General features: G+C 42.0%; 1 protein-coding gene across 2 annotated transcripts in view; it reads right to left on the reverse strand.

Annotated features, from left to right (window-relative positions):
* Positions 1 to 255: 255 nt before the first annotated feature.
* HEATR6 (HEAT repeat containing 6) overlaps positions 256 to 22,034 on the reverse strand; it is a 36,669-nt gene continuing 14,890 nt past the window's right edge. For both annotated transcript variants that reach the window (XM_025363553.1, XM_025363552.1), the window contains 11 exons: positions 17,274 to 17,480; positions 16,793 to 16,892; positions 14,417 to 14,772; positions 13,486 to 13,608; positions 13,030 to 13,116; positions 8,233 to 8,367; positions 6,972 to 7,094; positions 5,698 to 5,822; positions 4,750 to 4,846; positions 3,144 to 3,348; positions 256 to 1,205 (listed from right to left, as the gene is read on the reverse strand). In XM_025363553.1, coding sequence (XP_025219338.1) covers positions 634 to 1,205; positions 3,144 to 3,348; positions 4,750 to 4,846; positions 5,698 to 5,822; positions 6,972 to 7,094; positions 8,233 to 8,367; positions 13,030 to 13,116; positions 13,486 to 13,608; positions 14,417 to 14,772; positions 16,793 to 16,892; positions 17,274 to 17,480 — 2,130 coding nt within the window. In that variant the 3' untranslated portion in view covers positions 256 to 633. The remainder of the gene's footprint in view (positions 1,206 to 3,143; positions 3,349 to 4,749; positions 4,847 to 5,697; positions 5,823 to 6,971; positions 7,095 to 8,232; positions 8,368 to 13,029; positions 13,117 to 13,485; positions 13,609 to 14,416; positions 14,773 to 16,792; positions 16,893 to 17,273; positions 17,481 to 22,034) is intronic.

The raw sequence follows: 22,034 nt of genomic DNA on the forward strand, positions 1-22,034 counted from the left end.
TCGATGTTGTGGCCTAGGTTAGAGGGCCCTGCTTGCTGGGAGTTAACTCTGGTTATTGGATTGTGGGGAGGTGCGGCAGGGAAGGCGGTCGGGAGAGCACGGGCACTCCAGCAGCTCAGAGCAGCAGCTCCTCATCCACTGTGAGGAACTGTCAGTCTCCTTGCATCCCGTGCAGCTGCGCCAGTACAAACCGGCTGCACTGCAGCTCTGCTTGCAGCTTGCCAGAAATACAACTTGGTAACAACAGGAGATTGTGGACACATAATTCTTCATTAGTTTATTACAAAACTACAGATACAATATATAAAATTCTAATTCCTAAATCCTTCTACTTTTTTTTTTCTGAGACTAAATGCCCTCAAAGCCCCTGTCTGCTTAGCCCATATTATAACCTGACTCCTCGGCTCCTGGATGCACAGGTCAGACGTTCCAACCACCCTGACCATGGCCAGTGCCATGGAACCACTCCAAAGGTGGTTGAGCCCTCTGTAAAAATTTAAATTGCTGCTAAGTCATTCTAAATAAATAGTGAATGGATTGTTTCTGCCCCTAAGATGAAATCCCACAGATCTTACGCTCAAGCTCAGGTCTTCCTATTGCCACCTTCGACACCTAGAAAGTATGGTGGGATCCTCACTGATTCCTTAACCCTGGGAGTGCCCCTTGTGATCCAGATGACTCAAAACAAATGGCCAGGATCTCTTCTAAAAAGCCCATGATGGTCCTTCTGGCTGTGTCTCCAGCTGGTGCCTGGATGCTGCCCACGTGCTTAAGGGCCATTCTGACCATCTGGTCTGTTTCCTGTGGACTGTGAGGTGCTCCAGTGTCATCTCCCTCTGCTCCAGATTTTAAAAACTGTACGATATAGGACTGGACCATATTCCCATTCAGTTCAAGGATTTCTTTGATACAAGGGAGGTCCGAGGCACTGGCCAAGCTCAAGAGGTGAATCAGTGCCTCGCAGATTTGGGTCCGTAGGCTGGCACAGTACTTGAATTCCAAAAAGTCTATGGTGTCTTCGCTCTTCTGTAAGGCGGTGACCAATGCATTCCAGATCCGAGCATACTGTTCAACAGACCCATACTGCTCTCTCTTCCCCGGGACGGAAAGGGCAGCGGCAGATCTGATGCGCACTTTGAAGTTCTTGCATGATGTCACGACCGATGTCAGGGCACTGTAGGCCTGGGAGGTCCATGGGGCTGTCCCTAGAAAGAATCCACAGTCACTAAAACAAATGCAGGCTTAGAACTAGGTGGGGTGAGAGGGAGAGGGGCGGAAGGCAGCATAAACACTAGTGCCCAAAACACTCATTTTATATGTTCACTTCATTCTCACAATCATCCTGTAAGACAACGGTGGTGACTGACTGTAGGATCCTAGGTAAGTGGCCAGGTGCCAATCCCCAAACCTCCCTCTTTCCCTACCTCAGCCTGTGACATGCTTAGAGCCTCTGCTACCCGATATAGGGCCTTTGGTGACTCAGAAAAAGGCTTCTTCTCTGGGAGGATTCTGTCCCATGGGGTATGGCTTCGTGGGCAGAGCGTGGACTGAACTGCAACCCCACCTGTCCTCTCAGTTGGGCCCTTCTGAGCTGTGTGCAAAGCACACACTGCATGTGGCAGTGCTGTTCATGCTGGCAAAAAGAATTATTTCCTCACTTGCAACAGCATCCAGACACTGTTCTGGCCATAGCAAGTCATGCATTTTATTGCAAAGAAAAAGAAAACTTACAGTTTCAAGAATAACATGCCCAGATTTCTATTCTTTCTCCATACCTGTAGGCCCTAGGAAATCAGCCTGCTTTCCTCCTTACCAGAGCTACTGCTACCCACTCCATTTTGGGGTGTCCTTACTCAAGATGGGTGACAGAGTAGAATGCAGCTTCTCTTAACTCACCCAGCCCCTCCCGGCTTCTCTGTTGCCTCCGAAGACAGGCAAGCAGGCCCTTTCCATTTGGTGTTTGCCACTGCCATTGACAATGGGCCACTGCTAGACCTACAAGACACTCACAATCTGACCCGTCAGAGTTCTTTATCAGTTTCTGGCTCCCTTTTCTTATGTGGCTCTTGACATCTCTGCTACTGGATGCTTTCTAGTTCTCAAACTTCCTGCCTCTTTGGAGCTTCCCTTTCCCTCCAAGTCATGCAGGTCAACTTCTCTCTCTAGTAGGCTGAGGGCAAGGGCCATACAGGAAGGCAGGTAGGAGCCAACCACCACTGAGGTGCCCTCGTTTCAAGGACTTCTTGGCTCTCCAGAAGGCAGACATCCACCTCAATGAGCTCCAACCCCAAAGGTCACCCTTAGGTGACTTCTCAGTGGAAGAAGCCAGGAGGCTACTTCTCCACCTGCTCCCAGCTGACTGGTCGGCCTGGACGCTCTGGGCAATAAAGGGGAGCAGAGCCAGACTTCCCTCACTTGATGCATGAGCTCCTCTCCAGGAACACATCCTTAGGTCTCAAATCTTCTGAGAGAGAGAGAGAGACACAATAAAGTGAACACTGGCATTCAAAGTGAGCGAGGTTTGGAGGCTCCGATCCACACACCTAAGCAGCTACTGGTCCTGAATGACATATCAAGGTGCATGGCATGCCGCTACTTAGAGACAGATGCCCTCCTTACATTTATTAATGGCATCCACTTCTGTACATAGCTCACAGGGGATTTCCAGTTTATATCCCCTCTCATTCCAGTTTTGTTTCCTTCCTTTTTTCTTGACCATTAAAACAATATATGCTTATTGTAGACAACTGAGAAAATGAAAACAGAAAAAATCCTACTCAACCAGAGGCAATCACTGTTAATAATTGGTCCAATTTCCTTTCAGTCTTTTTTCTACCCATCGATTGAGGTCATTCTGTAGAAATGATTTAATACCTGCTTTCATTTGTTTAACATCAGAAGTATTTTTCCAGATTATAAAATTATTGTAAGTAATTTTAAATGGCAACAAAATATTCCATTATAAATCTCATTGTATAGGTAATGATGTATTTCAATGTTCTCCTAAACTTGTTTTCAGTATGTCTCCATTTTTTCCTCATACTGTGATAAATGACATGTGACAAACATCTTTAACAACAATGTAGATTGGTGTGTATTGTCCAAGAGGCTTTCCACCAGGGAGGGAAGGGAAACTTTCTTACCTAATGGAAGGGCAGGATTTTTAAATACATTTCCCATTGCATAACAAGCATTCCATCGGACTTTCATGGCAGCTTCTGTTAGAACAGTAGAAATTAGGGCCTGGATAGACTCCTCAATTATTTCTGCAAATGTGGGTTTTTCTATATGAGAGGGTTGCAGAAAATGAAGCAAATTTCCAAGGGCCCGGACTGCATTGCTCTTTACCTAGAAAAAAATGTAAATGCTTTAGAAATCTGTTTTGCCAAAGAGATGTTTTCAAAAGTCTAATTTCAGCTTTTAAAAAACCCAGGAGGTCTTCAACTTCTTTTTTTTTTTTTTTTGAGACGGAGTCTCGCTCTGCCGCCCAGGCTGGAGTGCAGTGGCCGGATCTCAGCTCACTGCAAGCTCCACCTCCTGGGTTCACGCCATTCTCCTGCCTCAGCCTCCCGAGTAGCTGGGACTACAGGCACCCGCCACCTCGCCCGGCTAGTTTTTTGCATTTTTTAGTAGAGACGGGGTTTCACCGTGTTCGCCAGGATGGTCTTGATCTCCTGACCTCGTGATCCACCCGTCTCGGCCTCCCAAAGTGCTGGGATTACAGGCGTGAGCCACCGCGCCCGGCCGTCTTCAACTTCTTAAAGCAAGTCCTTGGAACTCACAAGGTCTGCCCTGGTTAACATCCTGAGCCATCAGAAAGGTGAGGTTCTACAAAACTCCTCTCTCTGATTATTTATTTATTTATTTTATTTAGTGCTAGAGAGGACCTCAGAGAGGTCCATCTTCCTTGTTTTACTGAGATGGAGTATAAGGACCGGGGACAACAGGACAAGGCTGGCTGATAGCAAGATGACAAGGAGAAGGTAGGTTCCATAATTCCAGTCCAATACTCTTCTACTAGACTAGAGTCTCAACCTCTGCAGTCTACCAGAATCATTTGGGGAGGTTTTTCCTTTTGTTTTAAAACCAATTTGTAGGCCCTAACCTCAGAATTTCTGATTGAATTACTCTGAGGCAGGGCTTCCTGGGTGATTACCAGATTTTCAGAAGTAGTATTAAAGTGAGCACATGGTATGGGTCAGGTATTGTGCTAGGTGCTTTAACATAAGGCATCTTCATATCCGGTGAGGTATATAACTTCCATGTTACAGGTGAGGAGCTGACCTTCAGAGAAGTTACATAATATACCAAAGTCACCCAGCTACTAAAGGGCAAGCCAGGGCGTGAATCCATGTATGTCTGACCTAAAGCCCAGACCTGTGCTTTTTAAACTGATTAGTTTAACAGGTAATATTCAAAGCCAAGAGCTACTCATTTTTCTGACTTGTCAATTCTACTTAAAATTTTTTTTGGGGGGGAAATAAAAAAAAGTTAATTTAAAAGGAACCTGAATATGTCATGTAGTATTACAACGGGCACTGATATTTTTCAGGAGGCAGGAGACAGTAAAGAAACCATACATGTGTGGAATGGGCCGTTTACATCCTGAGCACACGCTCAGTCTCCTTTGAAAAGGAGTACATTTGGTGGGATAGTCTGAGGAGCATCAAGTCACACTAAACTACCACACTGCAGCTACAATACATTGATTATCTGTTTGGGAGATACCGGGTTTTGTTGTGAGTCTACCTTGTCTTTATCCTTGGATGCTTCTATAGCTGATCGCAACATTTTCAAGAGCAGGAGACCAGAGAACTCTTCCTGGAAACTTGGGTCTGGTGTTTCCCTGTTCCACCCAAAGCAGGCAACACATGTTAAAAGGTAAATCACTTAAATATATACATATAGAAATATATTCACTTAGTATAAGCATAACAGTTTAGGAAAACAGTTTAACAGATCTGCTTAGATTGTATCAAGAAACTTACAGTATATATATTTTGACCCAATAGTTCCCCACCTAGGAATGTCTCCAAAAAAAAATCTCAAAATGCAGATTTCGTGCACAAAAATATTCACTGAATATAAAAACCTACAAGCCTAAAGCCTAAAACAAATGTTCAGAAATAGAAAAATGGTTAATCATCACACAGTGATAATTATGTAATCATAAATAAGGGTTTCTAACAAGGCAATAATAAAAGAGAATGCTTACACATGTTACATGTCGCTTATATGGTGCAGTGACGAAAAGCAGGACACTTGCACATGAACAACCAGCTACCTCTGGGGAGGGAACTAAGGTGTCAGGGTAGAAGACAGGCTGCACACCGAATGCTGCTTTGTACTGTTTGGCTTTTTTTTAGCCTGTGAATATACCACTTTAAGAAATTTTTTAAAATGCATTTTAAAAGTACAATAACCATTACTAAGGTTTTGCTTTTATGTTTTCTATAATGTGGACATATTACTTATATTGGTATACAGTATTTTTAATACATATATGTCTTAATATATTCCTAATATATATTAAGAACAGCTTATTTTATTTTCTGAAAAAATATCAGAAAAAAACAAAGCAGGATGCGGGATAATAAGCGGGAACTACTGTTGATTCTTTCATGGTAGGGATCGAGGACATTCTCTTGGGCCCTCAGTCTCAGAAGTCGGCTGGAGAAAGCAAGGTGAGTCACCTACATGTTGACAATCAGAGTGTCTGTCAGGTTGCCCAGGGACCAGGCTGCTTTGGCTCGAACATTCAGAGACTTGTCTTCAAGTGACATCAATATTGCATTTGCTGTGTCTGCAACAAATATGACATCCTATAAGACAAAACAAAACACTGCCATTACTTCAGCAGGTCAAGTCGCTACCTTTGAAATTCTCAAACTTATTTTCAGATAAAGCCATAAGCCTTCACGCAAATTTCTACTTGGAAATAAAAATTCATCTACTCAATCAATTTACTGTTCTTATATTTTACAATTTGGACACTCAAAAAAATCCCAGGGGAAGCTCCTATGATTTTGGTATGTGCCATGGACACCCGAGAAGCCTATGGATTTTGCCCTTATGAACATCGAATATATAACCTGGCCTGGGACAGTTATCTGTGAACTCTGTGCTTGGTTGATTTCCATTTCAGGAAATAATGTTCTGAAAAAGAAATGCATTTATTTCCAAAACACATCCTATGTACTACACATCTCTCAGTGAGATAAATGTCACAAGTAAGAGTGAAAGAGGACATTATGTCTTTTTGAATAAAAACGATGTCAGCTTTCTAAATGATGACTACCACCTGGTAATGTCCCATTTCATTTTTATTATATCATTCATTCATTTAAGCATTTATTGGACGCCTAAGGTCCCAGGCAATGTGCTAAGCAATTAAAAATTAAAAATAAATACCATATTTATATATGGTAATGCCTCAGTTCATTTATATATATGATCTATGTATGGTAATGCCTGTAGTTACATATATACAATTATATTTATGTATAACTATATATAGAGAGTGTGTATCTGTGTGTGTGTGTGTGTGTGTCTGGCTCTGCCACCCAGGCTGGAGTGCAGTGGTGTGATCTCTGCTCACTACAACCTTCACCTCCCAGGCTCAAGTGAGCCTCCCATCTCAGCCTCCCAAGTAGCTGGGACTACAGGCGCATATCACCATGCCTGGCTAATTTTTTTATTTTTTGTAGAGACGGGGTTTCGCCAAGTTGCCCAGGCTGATCTCAAACTCCTGAGCTCAAGCAATCCACCTGCCTCGGCCTCCCAAAGTGCTGGGATTACAGGCATGAGCCACCATGCCTGGCCCATGACTGTATTTTAGTAGCAATTAAGGAAATCAGATTACAAAGCAATTTAGTTTCCTTTACTGTCCAATGCAGGAGCTCTATATCCACAGAATAGGGGTGTCATGGACAATAAAGGGGCACAGAAGAGCTAAATAGGCTCACTCTGACCTGTCTGAGACAGGGGAAAAGCACATAGACTCCCAGGGCCCGTGAGGTTGCAGCTTTCACTAAGCGATTCTTGCTGTCATTCAGTCCGAGCAGCACTGTGATGCACAGGATCTGCCTGTCATTCTGCAATGAGAAGGTTGACAAGGGAAAAATGAGAATGAAATAACTACGAGCCAAAGGCTTCCATAAAAGATGTGAAATATCTGTGTCTGAGACCATATTCAAGAGTTGAATACCAGTGCAACCTTGAGGTTACCCTGGTAAAGAGCAGGTTCAATGCAGATTCCATGATTATCTGAGCACCCACTTTGTGCAAGACACACACAGCATCTCATCACATTTAACCTTTATTAAAGTTGCCTTCTTTATAGAAGCTCATTTATATAAATAAGAATGGATGCAAATGTCACTGAGGACTAAAGAAAAAGAGCAGTCTGCATACCGCTATTCTGAATAGCAGTATTCTGAATGTTTATGCTCCCTCAAAATTCCTATGTTGAAATCTTCACTCCCAGGGTGATGGTATCAGGAGGTGGGGCTTTGGGGAGGAGATCAGGTCATGGGAACAGAGCCCTCAAGAAAGAGATGAGTGCCCTTATGACTGAGGCCCCAGAGAGCTGCCTTGCCCCTTCCATCACATGAGGATACGGCTTACATGGTGCCACCTGTGAGCCAGAGAGTGAGCCCTCCTTGAGGCACCAAATCTGTCAGTGACTTGATCTTAATTCCAGCCTCCAGAACTATGAGAAATACATTTCTGTTGTTTAGAAGACACCCAATTTATGGTATTTTATGACAGCAGCCCAAACAGACTAAGACAAATACTATATGTGTTGGACAACGAATCTGTGTTTTCACATACTTTGTTATTTTTCACATGACTGCCATCTAATTGATGATAATACCACGTTTTAGAGAGGCTAAGAGTCAAAGAGCTAGCAAGTCGAAGAGCTGGGCTTTAACTCAGGCCTTTCAGAGTTTAGATACGAAATCTTCCTGAAATCTCCCTGCTTTCCAAGCTTCTGCTACCCTTGCCTCTACCACCTACATTCTAACGCATGGGGGAAACAGCTTTCCTGCTATATTAAGGCTTCAAGTTTTCCTATTTGCTGTTCCCCAGTGCTCTCATCCCCAACTCAAGTAGAATTAGCACCTTTTCATGAGAGATGATGCTCTATACTGGTTCAAAATGCAATAGCATCAAATTCTAGCTCTGCTGCTCCAGCCATGATTTAAGGGTGAGAGAACACCCTGACGTTACCGGCAGACTGCTGAAGGCCTCTGGCAAGATGGAAGACAGGGCGTCACAGGCGCTCGCCTGGAGAGTTGGGTGCTCCGAATTCTGCAGGGCTCTGGGTAAAGGACCATTCAGCATCATAGTCCAGAACATCACCACCTGGAACAGAGGCAAAGGAAAAGCTGCAGCCCAAGACATAACAGGAGAACCAACTCGGAGCTAAGCCTACCAGAAATGGCCTTAGTAGTGAAACATTTTTCCTTAACGTAGCAGCTTTCTGTAAATGTTTTCATGGGCTCTTCTTCCACAGTGATGGAAAGGACTTTAGAAAACAATGGCAGTGTTTAAGCCTTCCTTTCAACTCCTATTGATTAGGGACTGTGGTCTGATAAAGTTACGCAACAACAGTGATAATAATCAAGAGGAGGCTGAAGACGGTGATGACAGTAAGAGCAACAGCAGCAACAGCTCATGTTCTTCAGAGAGCTCATTCCATGCAAGCCATTGCTCTAAGTATTTACACGTATCAACTCATGTTATTCCTTGGCACAAATAAATGGGGTCTGTAGCATTATCCCTGCTTTTTCACAGAAGGAAACTGAGGCACAAAGAGACAATACAACTGCTAATCAGCAGCAGGGGTGAACTAGAATCCAGATCAGTTGACACTCGGCTAGGGCTTTTTCAACTACTTTGCAGAGTCTGTGTGATAATAAAATGCAATGCTCTGTGTAAGGTTTCTAGCGCAGGGTCTGATACACAGTGGACACTCTTAAACTGGGCAGTAGGTTCTGTTTTCAGCACTTTGAAGAACTATCTCACTTCACAGCCTCTAAAGTAGCCATGTGAACAGTTTCCTTTCCATGCTTTATACATATCCTGTGATTTCATGTTCATTTGCGAATCTCTATAGTTTTGGTATGTTTTGTTTCTGTCCCATGGACCTAGTCCAGGGTTTTGCTGTGTATTTCACGCACCAGTTCTGTCTTTCTCCTACTTCAGCTCCTGGAAACCCAGTCTGGGCCCTCCCTACCCCACTCTAGAAGAATGTGGACAAAAAGTGGTTGCCAGTCTCCAGGATGGCACACAATTACACTCACCTACTAATATTTACACCCTTGTGTAGTCCCCTCCCATACTGAACAGGCTGACCTGCGTAACCAATAGGATGTTGTGGAAAAGACGGCATGAAACCTCCAAAGCTAGCTCATAAAAAGCACCACAGCTGTCTTGCTTTCTTTCCCTTGGATCACCTGCTGTGAAGGAAGCTGGCTGCCATGTCAAGAGGATACTCAAGCAGCCCTCTGGAGACGTCCTCATGGGGAGGAAATGAGTTGAGGTTCTGCCAGCAGCCAACACTAATTTGCTAGGTCTATGGGTGAGCCACCCTGGAAGAAAATCCTCCAGCCCCATCAAGTCTTGCAACCCATCAGTTGACTGCAACCCTGGGGGCATCTTGATCCCAACCTCATGTGAGAACTAAGCCAGAATCACTCAGTCAAGCTAATTCCTGACCCACAGAAACTGTGAGGAAATAAACATACATTGCTTTAAGCTGCTAAATGTTTAATTTATTACTCACTAATAGACAAGCAATACAGAAAACATGTCTTTTTTTTCCCCACAGATGAACAATACCTGAGTGTGAACAGTTAAGAGGCTTGCCTAAAGTTATTTATCTAGCAAAGGGAAAAGTTTGAATTCAAACCTAGTTCTGTCTGATAACAAAGCTCAGCTCACCTCCCTGCATATGTTACATGGAAGCTTTAGTGGCAGTCTAAGGCAGGGACTAGGGTTAGAATCTTTAACTCATTGCAAGGATGGCAGAAACTGTGAACGGAAAAGAAGAAAAGAACAGGCAGCATGTGGAGGGCAGAGGAAGCAAAGACCACCAGCACTGAGCTGATTTGGCTTTAGCACTAAGTAGAAGCCTTTTCTGGTGTGGTCACGTGCCCTTCATCCATCTTTGGAACTGGCACAGTGTGGGGGTAGCAGAAACAACCTGAAATCACAGGAATTTAATAGAAACATGGTGGGGCTGGTGGGGGGCAGGGAGGTCACGGGTACCAGAATTACCTCCTATGTGTTAGCATCTTTACATGTCATTCGATTTTTCAACAGCCTTGTGACTGAGGGGTTATGATTTATTATTCCTTTTTACAACTAGGAAACCATGCCTATAACCACATATCCATTAAGAGGCTGATATGGTTTGGACGTGTGTCCCCTCCAAATCTCATGTTGACATGTGACCTCCCATGTTGGAGGTGGGCCTAGAGGAAGGTTTTTGGGTGATGTGGGCAGATCTCTACTGAATGGCTTGGTGCTATCCCTGTGGTAATAAGTGAGTTCTTACTCTGATATTCAAACGAGAGCTAATTGTTTAAAAGAGCCTGGCATCTCTCTCTTGCCTCCTCTCTTGCCATGTGACATGCCTGCTCCCCTTTCGCCTTCCACCATGACTGGAAACTTCTGGAGGCCTCCCCAGAAGTAGATGCTGGCGCCATGCTTCTTGTATAGCCTGCAGAACTATGAGCCAGATAAACCTCTTTGAAAAATAAATTGTCCAGTCTAAGGTATTTCTTTACACAGCAGAAAAGAGACTAATACAGAAAATTGGTACCAAGGAATGGGGTGTTGGTATAAAGATACCTAAAAATGTGGAAGCAACTTTTGGAACTTGGTACTGGGCAGAGGTTGAAAGAGTTTGGAAGGCTCAGAAGATAGGAAGACAAAGGAAAGTTTAGAACTTCTCAGAGACTGATTAGATGCTTGTGACCAAAGCGCTGATAGAAATATGGAGAGTGAAAGCCAGGCTAAGGGGGCCTCAGATAGAAATAAAAAAGTTGGGAGAACTGGAAGAAAGGTCACCTGTGTTACACCTTAGCAAACAACTTGGCGGCATTATGCCCATGTCCTAGGGATTTGCATAAAGTTGAACTTAAGGGTAATGACTTAGGGTATCTGGTGAAAGAAATTCGAAGCATCATTCAACAGGTGATGTGGCAGCTTCTCACAACCTATAGTCGGATGTAGGAGCGAAGGAATGACTTAGAGTTGGAAGTTACCATTAAAAGGTTAGCAGAGCATAAAAATGTGGAAAATTTGCACCCTGGCCCTGTACTGGAGAAGGAATCCAAGCTCTGAGCAACTACCTGCTAGACAGATTAGCATGACTAAAAGGGAGCCAGGTGCTAATAGCCAAGCCTTGAGGGCATTCTAGAAATCTTTGAGGCAACCCCTCCCATCACACACCCAGAGGTCCAGGAGGAAAGTGGTTTTGGGGGCCACGCCCAGGGCCCCACTGCTCTGCATAGCCTTGAGACACTGCTCCCAGCATCCCCAGCCTTGGCTCAAAGGGCCCCAGATACTGCTTGGTTTTCGGCTTAGTGGGTACAAGCTGTCAGCCTTAGCGGTCTCCATGTGGTGTTAAGCCTGCAGATGCACAGAATGCAAATGTGAAGAAGGCTTGGGAGCTTCTACCTAGATTTCAGAGGATTCCCTAAGCCTGGGTGCCCATGCAGAAGCCTGCCACAGGGATAGAGCTCCCACTGAGAGCTTCTACTAGGGCAGTGCCAAAGAGAGATATGGGGTTGGAGCCCCCAAACAGCGTCTCCAACTGAGCACCGCCCAGTGGAACTCTGGGAATGGTCACGGCCTACACCCAGCAAAGCCACAAGGGCAAGGCTGCCAGAAGACTTGGAGGCCCACCCCTTGCACCAGTGCGCACTGGATGCGGGACATGGAGTCAAAGGACTGTTGTGGAGCTTTAAGGTTTAGTGTCTGTCCTGCTGGGTTTCGGATTTGTGTGGGGCTTGTTGCCCCTTTCTTTTGGCTGATTTCTCCCTGTTGGAATGGGAGTGTCCACCCAATGCCTGTACACCACTGTATCTTAAAAATCAATAACTTGTTTTGGATCTTACAGGCTCATAGGTGGAAGGAACTTACCTTGAGTCACAGCTGAGACTTCGGACTTTTGAGTTCATGCTGGAAAGAGTTAAGACTTTGGGAAACTATTGGGAAGAGATGACTATTTTGCAATGAGAGGAACATGAGATTTGCTGGGGCCAGGGGCAGAATGATATGGTTTGGATGTGTGCCTCCTCCAAACCTCATGCTGAAATGTGACCTCCAACACTGGAGGTGGGTCTAATAGGAAGTGTTTGGGTCATGGGGGCGGATCCCTCTTGAATGGCTTGGTGCTGTCCTTGTGCAAATGAGTGAGCGCTCACTCTATGACAGCTGGTTGTTTAAAAGAGCCTGGCATCTCCCTCTTGCTTACTCTCTTGCCATATGACATGCCTGCTCCCCCTTTGCCTTCCACCAGGATTAAAAGCTTCCTGGGGCTTCATCAGAGGTGGATGCTGGCATCATGCTTTTTGTACAGCCTGCAGAACTGTGAGCCAGATAAATGTCTTTTCTTTATAAATTGCCCAGCCTCAGGTATTCCTTTACAGCAACATAAAATGGACTAATACAATCATGTTCCCTAAATTTGATCCCATGGCTTTGGATACAAAATTCCTGGCTCTTTGTCTCTTGGGCAGGCTGAGTAACCAGACTGGGTTTTATGCAAAAGAAATATTAGTTTTACTATTGCTGGTTATATGTTATACACAAGCCTACCACATACTAAATTGCAAATAAACTGAAATGTAAAATAAAACCCATTTATACTAGTTTCATGTTTTCCTGGATTATAAAACACAATTTTTGACACTGGAAGAAACCATATCATCTACTCCACTTATCACTGAGTTTCAAAATAAAACTGTAACTGAAGCACTAATAAAAGAAAACTATGAATTGACATTTATTTACCAAGAAGACTGGCACTCTCTGATCAGGTGCTACAGTAGAATCCGGTTTATACTGCTGTATTAAGCCTATGCCCAGTTCTTCCAGAAGCTGCCAAGAAAAAAGAATTACCAAAGCAGAGAATTAGGACTAACAACTTCACTTTAGTTTGGAGATCACCTCAAATCAAGGAGAAACATAATTTGCAACTAATTTTCTTCCTTTTTTCAGTCACTCTTAACAGAGGCATTCTTTCAAGGACTGAAATCAACAGCTGTATCTTATTCATTTGTTACCGAATCAATTCTTGGGGTTTACATGTAAGAGCTGAAAACAGAAGAATGTATAGTCTTCCTCACCTGAAATCTCTTTAAGAAATCTCAGAATTGAAGGACATGTGGCAGAAGAATGTAAAGTGAAGAAAAGGAGGGATATAAAGTGATGAGAAGGAAAAAGCGTTGTGGTTTTGATGAAAATTACCTTTGCTCCATGAAGCTGAATGGATGGATCTGCTTCCCCCATGCACTTGCAAATCACCTCTCCAAGCTCCATCAAGTAGGCTTGAGTCATTGAAAAGTAGCCCCTTGCCAGAAGAGCCAATACCTGCAGAGAGGGCATGGAATTAACCCTCTAAGACCTGAGTGCAAGGCTGCAATATCCAGAAAAATGTTATAATATTTCAGAAATCGCTTATGTTTAACACGGGTTGAAATCTGTTGAATGAAATTAAGAACCATGATCTTTATTTCATGACTAACATCAATTAACTGTATCATAGTTTTATGGTGCTTTAGTATATGATTGCTTTTCATTAATGGAATCTCATTTAAGTCTTGGAACTATTCTTTAAGTTAGGTATTAACTGAATTTTACGGCTAAAGAAACTAAGCCTGACAAGGTTAAAGGACATGTTTCATATTGTCCAGTTAATTAGCAGCAGACCCCAGGACCAGGCCTAGTCTCAGACCATATTTGTATAGAAAAAGTAAACTCTTTTATCTAGGATTGTTTTCTTTCTTTGAAGGAACAATTATTTTGTTGCTCTAAGCAGGTACAAGACCAAGGAGAAGCTGATAAAGAATTAAACATTTAAGTTGCAAAAATCGAAAATTAACTGTACAATTTCACTCAGAATTATTCTACCATCTATTACATCCACCTGTCATGTAATACCTGAAGTGACTAAAATAATTTGCAATCAAAGAACAAAAAGGAATGAATCTGCTATTTTGCAACCACGGAACACCTCCCCAAAACAAAACAACAAAAACAATAGACCACCCATACCTAAAATACGACTCCCGCAAACACAATTGACATGTGGCTTGGTTTTACCTGCTTGCTCCTCACGGGCACTCTGAAGGAAGAATGGTTCCTTCCACTTCAGACATGAGGAAATGAAACCTCCTACCTGTAAGGCCTCCAGTCGCATGGGGGATGGTTCGTAGGCACTTCCTGCTGCGGAGCCAGCATCGCTACCCGAACAGGAATCCTCCTTGGGCAGTACCACAATGGAAATGCAGAGTCGAATGAGCCAGCAGGGCTCTGAAGACCCCTTAGGTGAGCTAACTGACGTTTCTTCCAGAGAGGGTCCTGCAGGGGCTTTCTTCCACCAATCAGGAGGGCTGAGGTGAGGGGTTGCTGAATTGCTATTACCGAGTCCAGAAGAACATGGCTGTTGCAGAAGTAGCTGGACCTCAGGTAAAGGTGCGTGGGTGGACACTATAGCTCCCAAGAGTGTGAGACTTGACACACGAACATTAACATCTGTCAAAGGAAGCAATAAGAACTTATCACCATGGGAACAGCTACCGTAAAGATGGTAGTTATCCCTGCAGGCAATTAAGAATAGTTCCTTGTGTAACCTGAATCTAATCAAACTTCTAGACCTCATTTCCAGTTTGGAAATACATAGGACAGGAGAATAAGTTAACACCATAAAGAAACAATCTGACAAATTGAGAATGTGGTTTATTTTGTTATCTTTGGTGACGAGCTTAGAGTTCACATTCTATAAGACAATTGGGTTGGATTCTTTCCTAAGTCCGTTTGATGTAAAAAAGATGGGTGGGGGAACTCTAGATGTAAAAAGACTACAGTGATATGATAACTAAATGCAATGCATGTACACTGAATGAACCCCAGATTTTAACAAGAAATATTTTTAAAAAGCTAAATAAAAGGTCTGTGCCTAAACTCATTTTTTTTTTTTTTGCATGTGATGTCCAGCTGTTCCAGCACCGTTTGTTGAAAAGTATCTGCTCCTTTGTTGTAGATCAGTTGACTATATTTATGTGGGTCTATTTCTGGGCTCTCTATTCTGTTCCACTGATCTGTTTGTCTCTTCCTAGGCCAATATCACACTGTCTTAATTACTGTAGTTTTATAGTAGATTCTGAAGTTAGGGAACGTCAGTCCTTCAGTTTTGTTCTTCTCTATCAATATTGTGTCGGCTATTCTGGATCTTTCGCCTATCCATATACATTTCAGAATCAGTTTGTTGATATCTGCAAAGTAACCTGCTGGAATTTTGATTGAGACGGCACTGAATCTATAGATCAAGCTGGGAAGAAGTAACATCTTTACAATATTGAGCCTTCCTATCCATGAACATGGAATCTCTGTCCATTCATTTAGTTATCTATTTCATCAGAGTTTCACAGTTTTCTTCGTATAGATCTTGTACATATTTTGTTAGGCTCATACCTAAGAATTTCAGGGTTTGAACATTTTAATGAAAAAAAGTTACTTGAGGATAAAGTCAGATACTTGAAAGGAACCTTTAAGACATGGTGCACTCTCTTCAGCTGAAGATGCAGATAATGAAAAGCTGGTACAGTGGAATGAGCAGGGGTTGTTTTCATCTTATTTCTGCCATGAATGTGATGGGAAACTTTAGGGTAAGACTTATCTTTCTGGGTACCTTTTTTACACATTAATGTAAGTAGTGAAGTGGACTTAGTTTACACCTCTTATCTCATTTGAGCCTCATAAAAATCTTATGACATAGTTATAATTCTTGCTGTTAGCAAGAAATTAGGGTTCAGAGAGGGCCATGGCCATGAGGTGGCAAAAATGGGAGTGGGCTCCAGACCCTTGGATTGACTTCAGGTCCCATGCTCTTCCCACTATGTCACCAAAAACAGCCACTATTCCTTCCTTGTTACAATCCTGTCTGAAAAACTGAACTCATCAGAATGTGGTGTGATGTGAAAGCTTGCAAACAAAAGAAAAGCAAATCTACGAAAGGCAAGTGTTTATAGCACATACACATTATGTGTGGGAGGAAATAATAAGGCTGCAGTTAGTAAAGATTTGAAGTTCTGGGATTTTATCTGAACTTACAGGAAATAATGTCAAAGAAGTTAAATTCTGTATTTGTTTTTCTTTCCAAAAAGTAGATAGTATCTATCTGTCCGTCTGTCTGTCTATCTAACCATCTATCCATGCTCTACTTATGCCTAAGGGATATAAACTATCACACCTCTGAGTGGGGCTGCTTGCACCCGGCTCAGTCTTAATTGTAAAGGGATACTCTGGTCACTGCCCTGAACATTAAACAGGCATTACACTTTACAATTAATTCTCTAGCTCACTTCCATTGGGACTTGAGGGGTCAATTCTTGCAACAGCTGATACCCCTGAAAAGTTGAGAAGAATAAGCAGAGATCTCTTAAGAGTTGTAAAAATGCTTTGAATATATACATATATCTATATCTATGTATTTTGACTAATAGTCTGTATCTGACTGATATAAAGAAGCCATCAGGTTTAAGACACTACCAACCTTTGTGGCGAATATAAGGCTTTATCTGGTTCCAGACTTTGGTCAGCAGGCTGAGTTTTAGACGATTATAAGGTGCATTTGATACTAAATTTGCAAGGCACTGTAAAACACAAAAAGTAGTTCATCAAAAGGCTTGATTAAACCACAGCATAGAAACAAATTTTGCAGCGTTTAATTAGAAAAGTTTTCACACAACTAAAAATTAGTTCTTTTTTTTTTTCTTTTTTAAATTAATACTTGTATTCTCATTGGTACAACTAAAGATAAAGTATTATTTTTAGCAAATCATTTATTAGGACATACAGAGATACAGAGATTATAGGTAAGATCACACAAGTAGGTACAGACTTCCAAATAGGGTATTTTTAATAAAACTATTACTTAGTTATATTCTTAAGTCAAGTTACTTTTGGGCTATGTAAAACAGTATACAAAATTAAAACAGAGAAGCCCCCTCTGGAACCCGCAGTTGGTACATTACCTTAATTATCTGAGTAAGGGTCTGTGAGGATGACTCTGCCACCAAAGCTAACAAAAGACATCTGTGCAACTCTCTAATGCTGGAAGCGATCATTACAGAGAAGGGGGTAAAAGCCCTTCTGTGGTCACTGGTATCTTCAGCAACAGAAAGAAATTGCTTTGAGCCTTCCAAGATGGCAGATAAAACTTGCAGAGCACAGGCACGTGTCTGAAATTTCGGGATGATTCACACTGATTAGTTGAAAACTAGGAGTCAGATTCCCTTCTTCCTATACATGCTTAATGTTCAAAGTATTTACTATCATTTTAATTAGAAGAATAAAGGTAATGGGATTATCTGTTAGTTCCTAAAAACTAGGCCACTTGCATCCCACACCTAAGAAAAGAATCTTTATTTTATTTTTATTTTAGAGACATAGTCTAGCTCTGTCACCTAGGCTGCAGTGCAGTGGTGCAATCATAACCACTGCAGCCCCAAACTCCTGGGCTCCAGCAATCCTCCCACGTCAGCCCCACAAATAGCTAGGACTACAGGTGTGTGCCACCACACCTGGCTAAAAAAAACTCTAGAAACACATTGCTGTTAGATTTCTTACAGTAAGAAGTAAATCTAAGCTACACCATAGCACAAAAATCTGAAATCCTGAGCATGAGAACAAGGATTAGAGGCCTGCTTTATTCAAGCAGAATGCCAACTGAAAAGTTAGAACTAAACAGCCCACGGGGTAGAAAAAATACAAGTGCCTAGAGTCTGTTTCCTATCAAAGTTCCTGAGAACATTATGCCTCATCTTCCACTCTTACGTATGTGTTCAATGTTAACTTAAATAGGACTTTAGGAACTTGGTGTACATACAACTTGGCAGACATCATTAGTGATCCAACTTTTAGAAACAGTCTCAGGTACAGGAAATAACACTGCCTGCAGTGACAGTATTTGACAATTCAAAAAAGGAATACCGTTAAGTACAATCTTATGAATGGAAAGGACAAAAAGTACATCTTTGTCATGGACTGCTATATTTGTCAGGAAAGGTGTCACTGGCACCAAGATTCTTAATAAGGTTGAAAGATTACTTTCAATTGGTACTCTGACGATTTTGCAGTATTAAAAATCAGAAAGGAAAAGAAAGTCCAACTTTACAAAAACAGGATACAGGTAATAAGCAAAGGACTATTAATACAGAATAATATTGTACTCTCTTTGGCCAGCTCATCCAAAAATGACAATTAACATTTTTAGTCAAAAAATTTAAAAGCAGGGAATCAACATTACAATTCTAGAATCTAACCTAAATAGTTACCCAATATGAAGCATATCTGAGTTTGGAGCAAAAAAGCTTTTCCCAAAAGCCTTCAATTATATTATCTCCAAACAACCAGATGATAAATCACCAGGCAGGCCTTTTATAGACTGGAATCGTAGAAATCTAGACTTACTGCTCTGAAAAGAAATTTGAAGTACAGTAGCATCAGACTTCAGAATGAAGCATAATCCCCTAAGGTGGAAATCTGACAATGTATTAGGAAACCGTGTGTATATGTGTGAAAAAACGAGACAGCAAGAGCATGAACACAAGTCGGCTGATCCAAAAAGGACTCAGATCAGGGGCTGGCAAACTTTTCTGTAAAGAGCCAGTGGTATGCATTTTATATTTTAGACTCTGCAGGTCAGTTTCCGTCACAACCACCCAACTCTATGATTCTAGCATAGACACGTAAAGGAGTAAATGTGGTTGTGTTCCAAAAAGACTTGATTTACGGACAATGAAATCTGAATTCCATATAATTTTCACATGAGATATTATTGTTTTATTTTAAGACCATTTAAAAGTGTAAAAACCGTTCTTAGCTCACAGGCCATACAAAAACAGGTGGTGGGCCAGATTTGCCCTACAGGCCACAGTTGGCCAATCCCTACTAGAGGCTGGTCCGAACTCAACAAGATAGATCTTATGCTAAACTTTTATTTCTTTAGAAGACAATTAAAATTCACAATTCCAACAGCTCACAAACTGAATAAAATTAAAAATCGAATGGAAAGAAATGAACTAACATTCCAAAAGTCAAAAATTTTAGCACAATTTTGGCATCTTAAGGGGAAAATCACGACTATCACAGATGCAAACAAATGTCATAGAAATTGGTTATTTTTTTCCACCAAGTTATAAAATCTACATAGAAATGTGATACTACATCATATTGTACTTCTCACAGTTCTGAGTTAATTTCCTTTAAACTCTGTTTAACATATCTTTGTTGTTATAATTGTTACTTAAGATACTGAATCTGGTACAAGTTTTGCTTTATTTATTCTTATATCAACATTTAGTATCTTGTTTGCCAGTTCTAATCAGCACTTTCAGCAGAAATTACTAATGTGCAAGCAAATCATAATAGGTGTAGCTCTCCAGGGAGCTCATTTTGTTAAGTTCTTATTGTCTGAATATTTAAAATGATGAATGAAAGGCTTTTCAGTCTTACAAAAGTCAGTGTGCTTGGTTTTACTAGTGTAGAGTTTCATCTCCTTGGTCATGAAGGCTTATCTAAAGCTAATAGAACAGAAAAGTACTTTTCCTTTTTTGCTACTTAAGAACGTAGCAGAAATGTTTGCTGAGGCAGCTTAGTCAATCCTAATTTGTTTTCTTCTTTATGTGTGTTTGGTCTCAGAATATTTCTGGAAGGGTGACAAAGAAGTCCTTGCTGGGAGTGGGTACCACTGAAGTTTCCATACAGGGCACCTGACTGTTTACATGTTATTTTATTGGATCTCACTTCCAAAGTCAGTTGTCTTTTACGTAAAGGCATTTCAACATTGTGTCAGGGACTCTGGATTGGGAGGTATCTAAGTGATATGGTTTGGCTGTGTCCCCACCCAAATCTCAACTTGAATAGTATCTCCCAGAATTCTCACGTGTTGTGGGAGGGACTTGTGGGAGGTAACTGAATCATAGGAGCTGGTCTTTCCCCGGCTATTCTCGTGATAGTCTCACAGGATCTGATGGGTTTATCAGGGGTTTCCGCTTTTGCTTCTTCCTCATTTTCTCTTGCTGCCGCCATGTAAAGAAGTGCCTTTTGCCTCCTGCCATGATTCTCAGGCGTCCCCAGCCATGTGAACCTGTAAGTCCAATTAAACTGCTTTTCCTTCCTAGTCTCGGGTATGTCTTTATCAGAAGCGTGAATACAGATACACTAATTAAAGACTGCCTGTTCTTTGCTAATACACTAAGCAAAGATTGCCTGTTCTGGGCAGGCCATATAAGAGAAAATCTACCATTCCATAACGGTTAACAATTCCAACCTTTTCATTCTCTTTTCTAGTTAAACCATCTATTATCTTTTTTTTTTTTTTTTGAGACGGAGTCTCGCTCTGCCGCCCAGGCTGGAGTGCAGTGGCCGGATCTCAGCTCACTGCAAGCTCCGCCTCCCGGGTTCACGCCATTCTCCTGCCTCAGCCTCCCAAGTAGCTGGGACTACAGGTGCCCGCCACCTCGCCCGGCTAGTTTTTTGTATTTTTAAAGTAGAGACGGGGTTTCACCGTGTCAGCCAGGATGGTCTCGATCTCCTGACCTCGTGATCCGCCCGTCTCGGCCTCCCAAAGTGCTGGGATTACAGGCTTGAGCCACCGCGCCCGGCCTACACCATCTATTATCTTGATTTCTATTTGTTTTCACTTTTTATAGTTATCTAAAAGAGCAATAAATCATCATCCTAAAATTTGTAAATCAGGATAATTCTCAAGGTACCAAGATAAAGGTTTGCCCTGTAGTTTGTTTCTTAGACAAGTCTTGATGATATTCTCCATAATATGCCTTTATAACACCTAAGAAAATCATATAAAAGAAATTATTAAATTAGTCTTGTTCTTTTTATTGATAATTTGCTCTGTCCCTTTTGGAAGCATATAAGATGTGCTCTCTGAAGCACATTTCCAACATGGTGATCATTTCCCAAGTACCACAACACTGCCAAATCCTAATGGACATTTCTAAGTTTTCTTCTCCCCAGTTAACCATTCTAGCATATCATGTTGCAATTTCCTAAAAGTAGCCTCTGTTTATTGTTGGCATTCTGACTGGAAGAGTCTAATCACCTTTCCTTCTGTCCATTAGTCTTTAGAAAACTTCTCAGTACACCAGTTAAAATTGTGCTTTCAGCTGAGTATGCCATGGGTCATATCAGACCTGCCATAAAGTCAAAACTAACCACTAAGCACTTCAATGACAAGATAAACTATTGTTGTCTTATTTAATCCTGGCTAAAAGGAACTCCAGCCATCTAACTCTACATGCACAAGGAATACCTGAGATGACCACTTGGCCTGAAATCATGGCAGCTCTTTTAATCTGGTCAATCCAGAATGCTGTTCTATTCTAATTACATGATCTGTTATTTTTAATTTTAATGCACATAACTTTCTAGAAGTCTTTATTTTAAAAGCCTGTCCCACTGGGCTGGGTGCGGTGGCTCACGCCTATAATCCCAGCACTTCGGGAGGCCGAGGCAGGTAGATCACCTGAGCTCAGGAGTTCCAGACCAGCCTGATCAACATGGAGAAATCCTGTCACTACTAAAACTACAAAATTAGCCAGGCATGGTGGTGCATGCCTGTAGTCCCAGCTACTCGGGAGGCTGAGACAGAATCACTTGAACCCGGGAAGTGGAGGTTGCGTTGAGCCGAGATCCCACCATTGCACTCCAGCCTGGGCAACAAGGGCGAAACTCCATCTCAAAAAAAAAAAAAAAGGCTGTCCTATGACATC

This window comes from Theropithecus gelada, chromosome 16 (genome assembly GCF_003255815.1).
Source record: "Theropithecus gelada isolate Dixy chromosome 16, Tgel_1.0, whole genome shotgun sequence".
Lineage (NCBI taxonomy): Eukaryota > Metazoa > Chordata > Mammalia > Primates > Cercopithecidae > Theropithecus > Theropithecus gelada.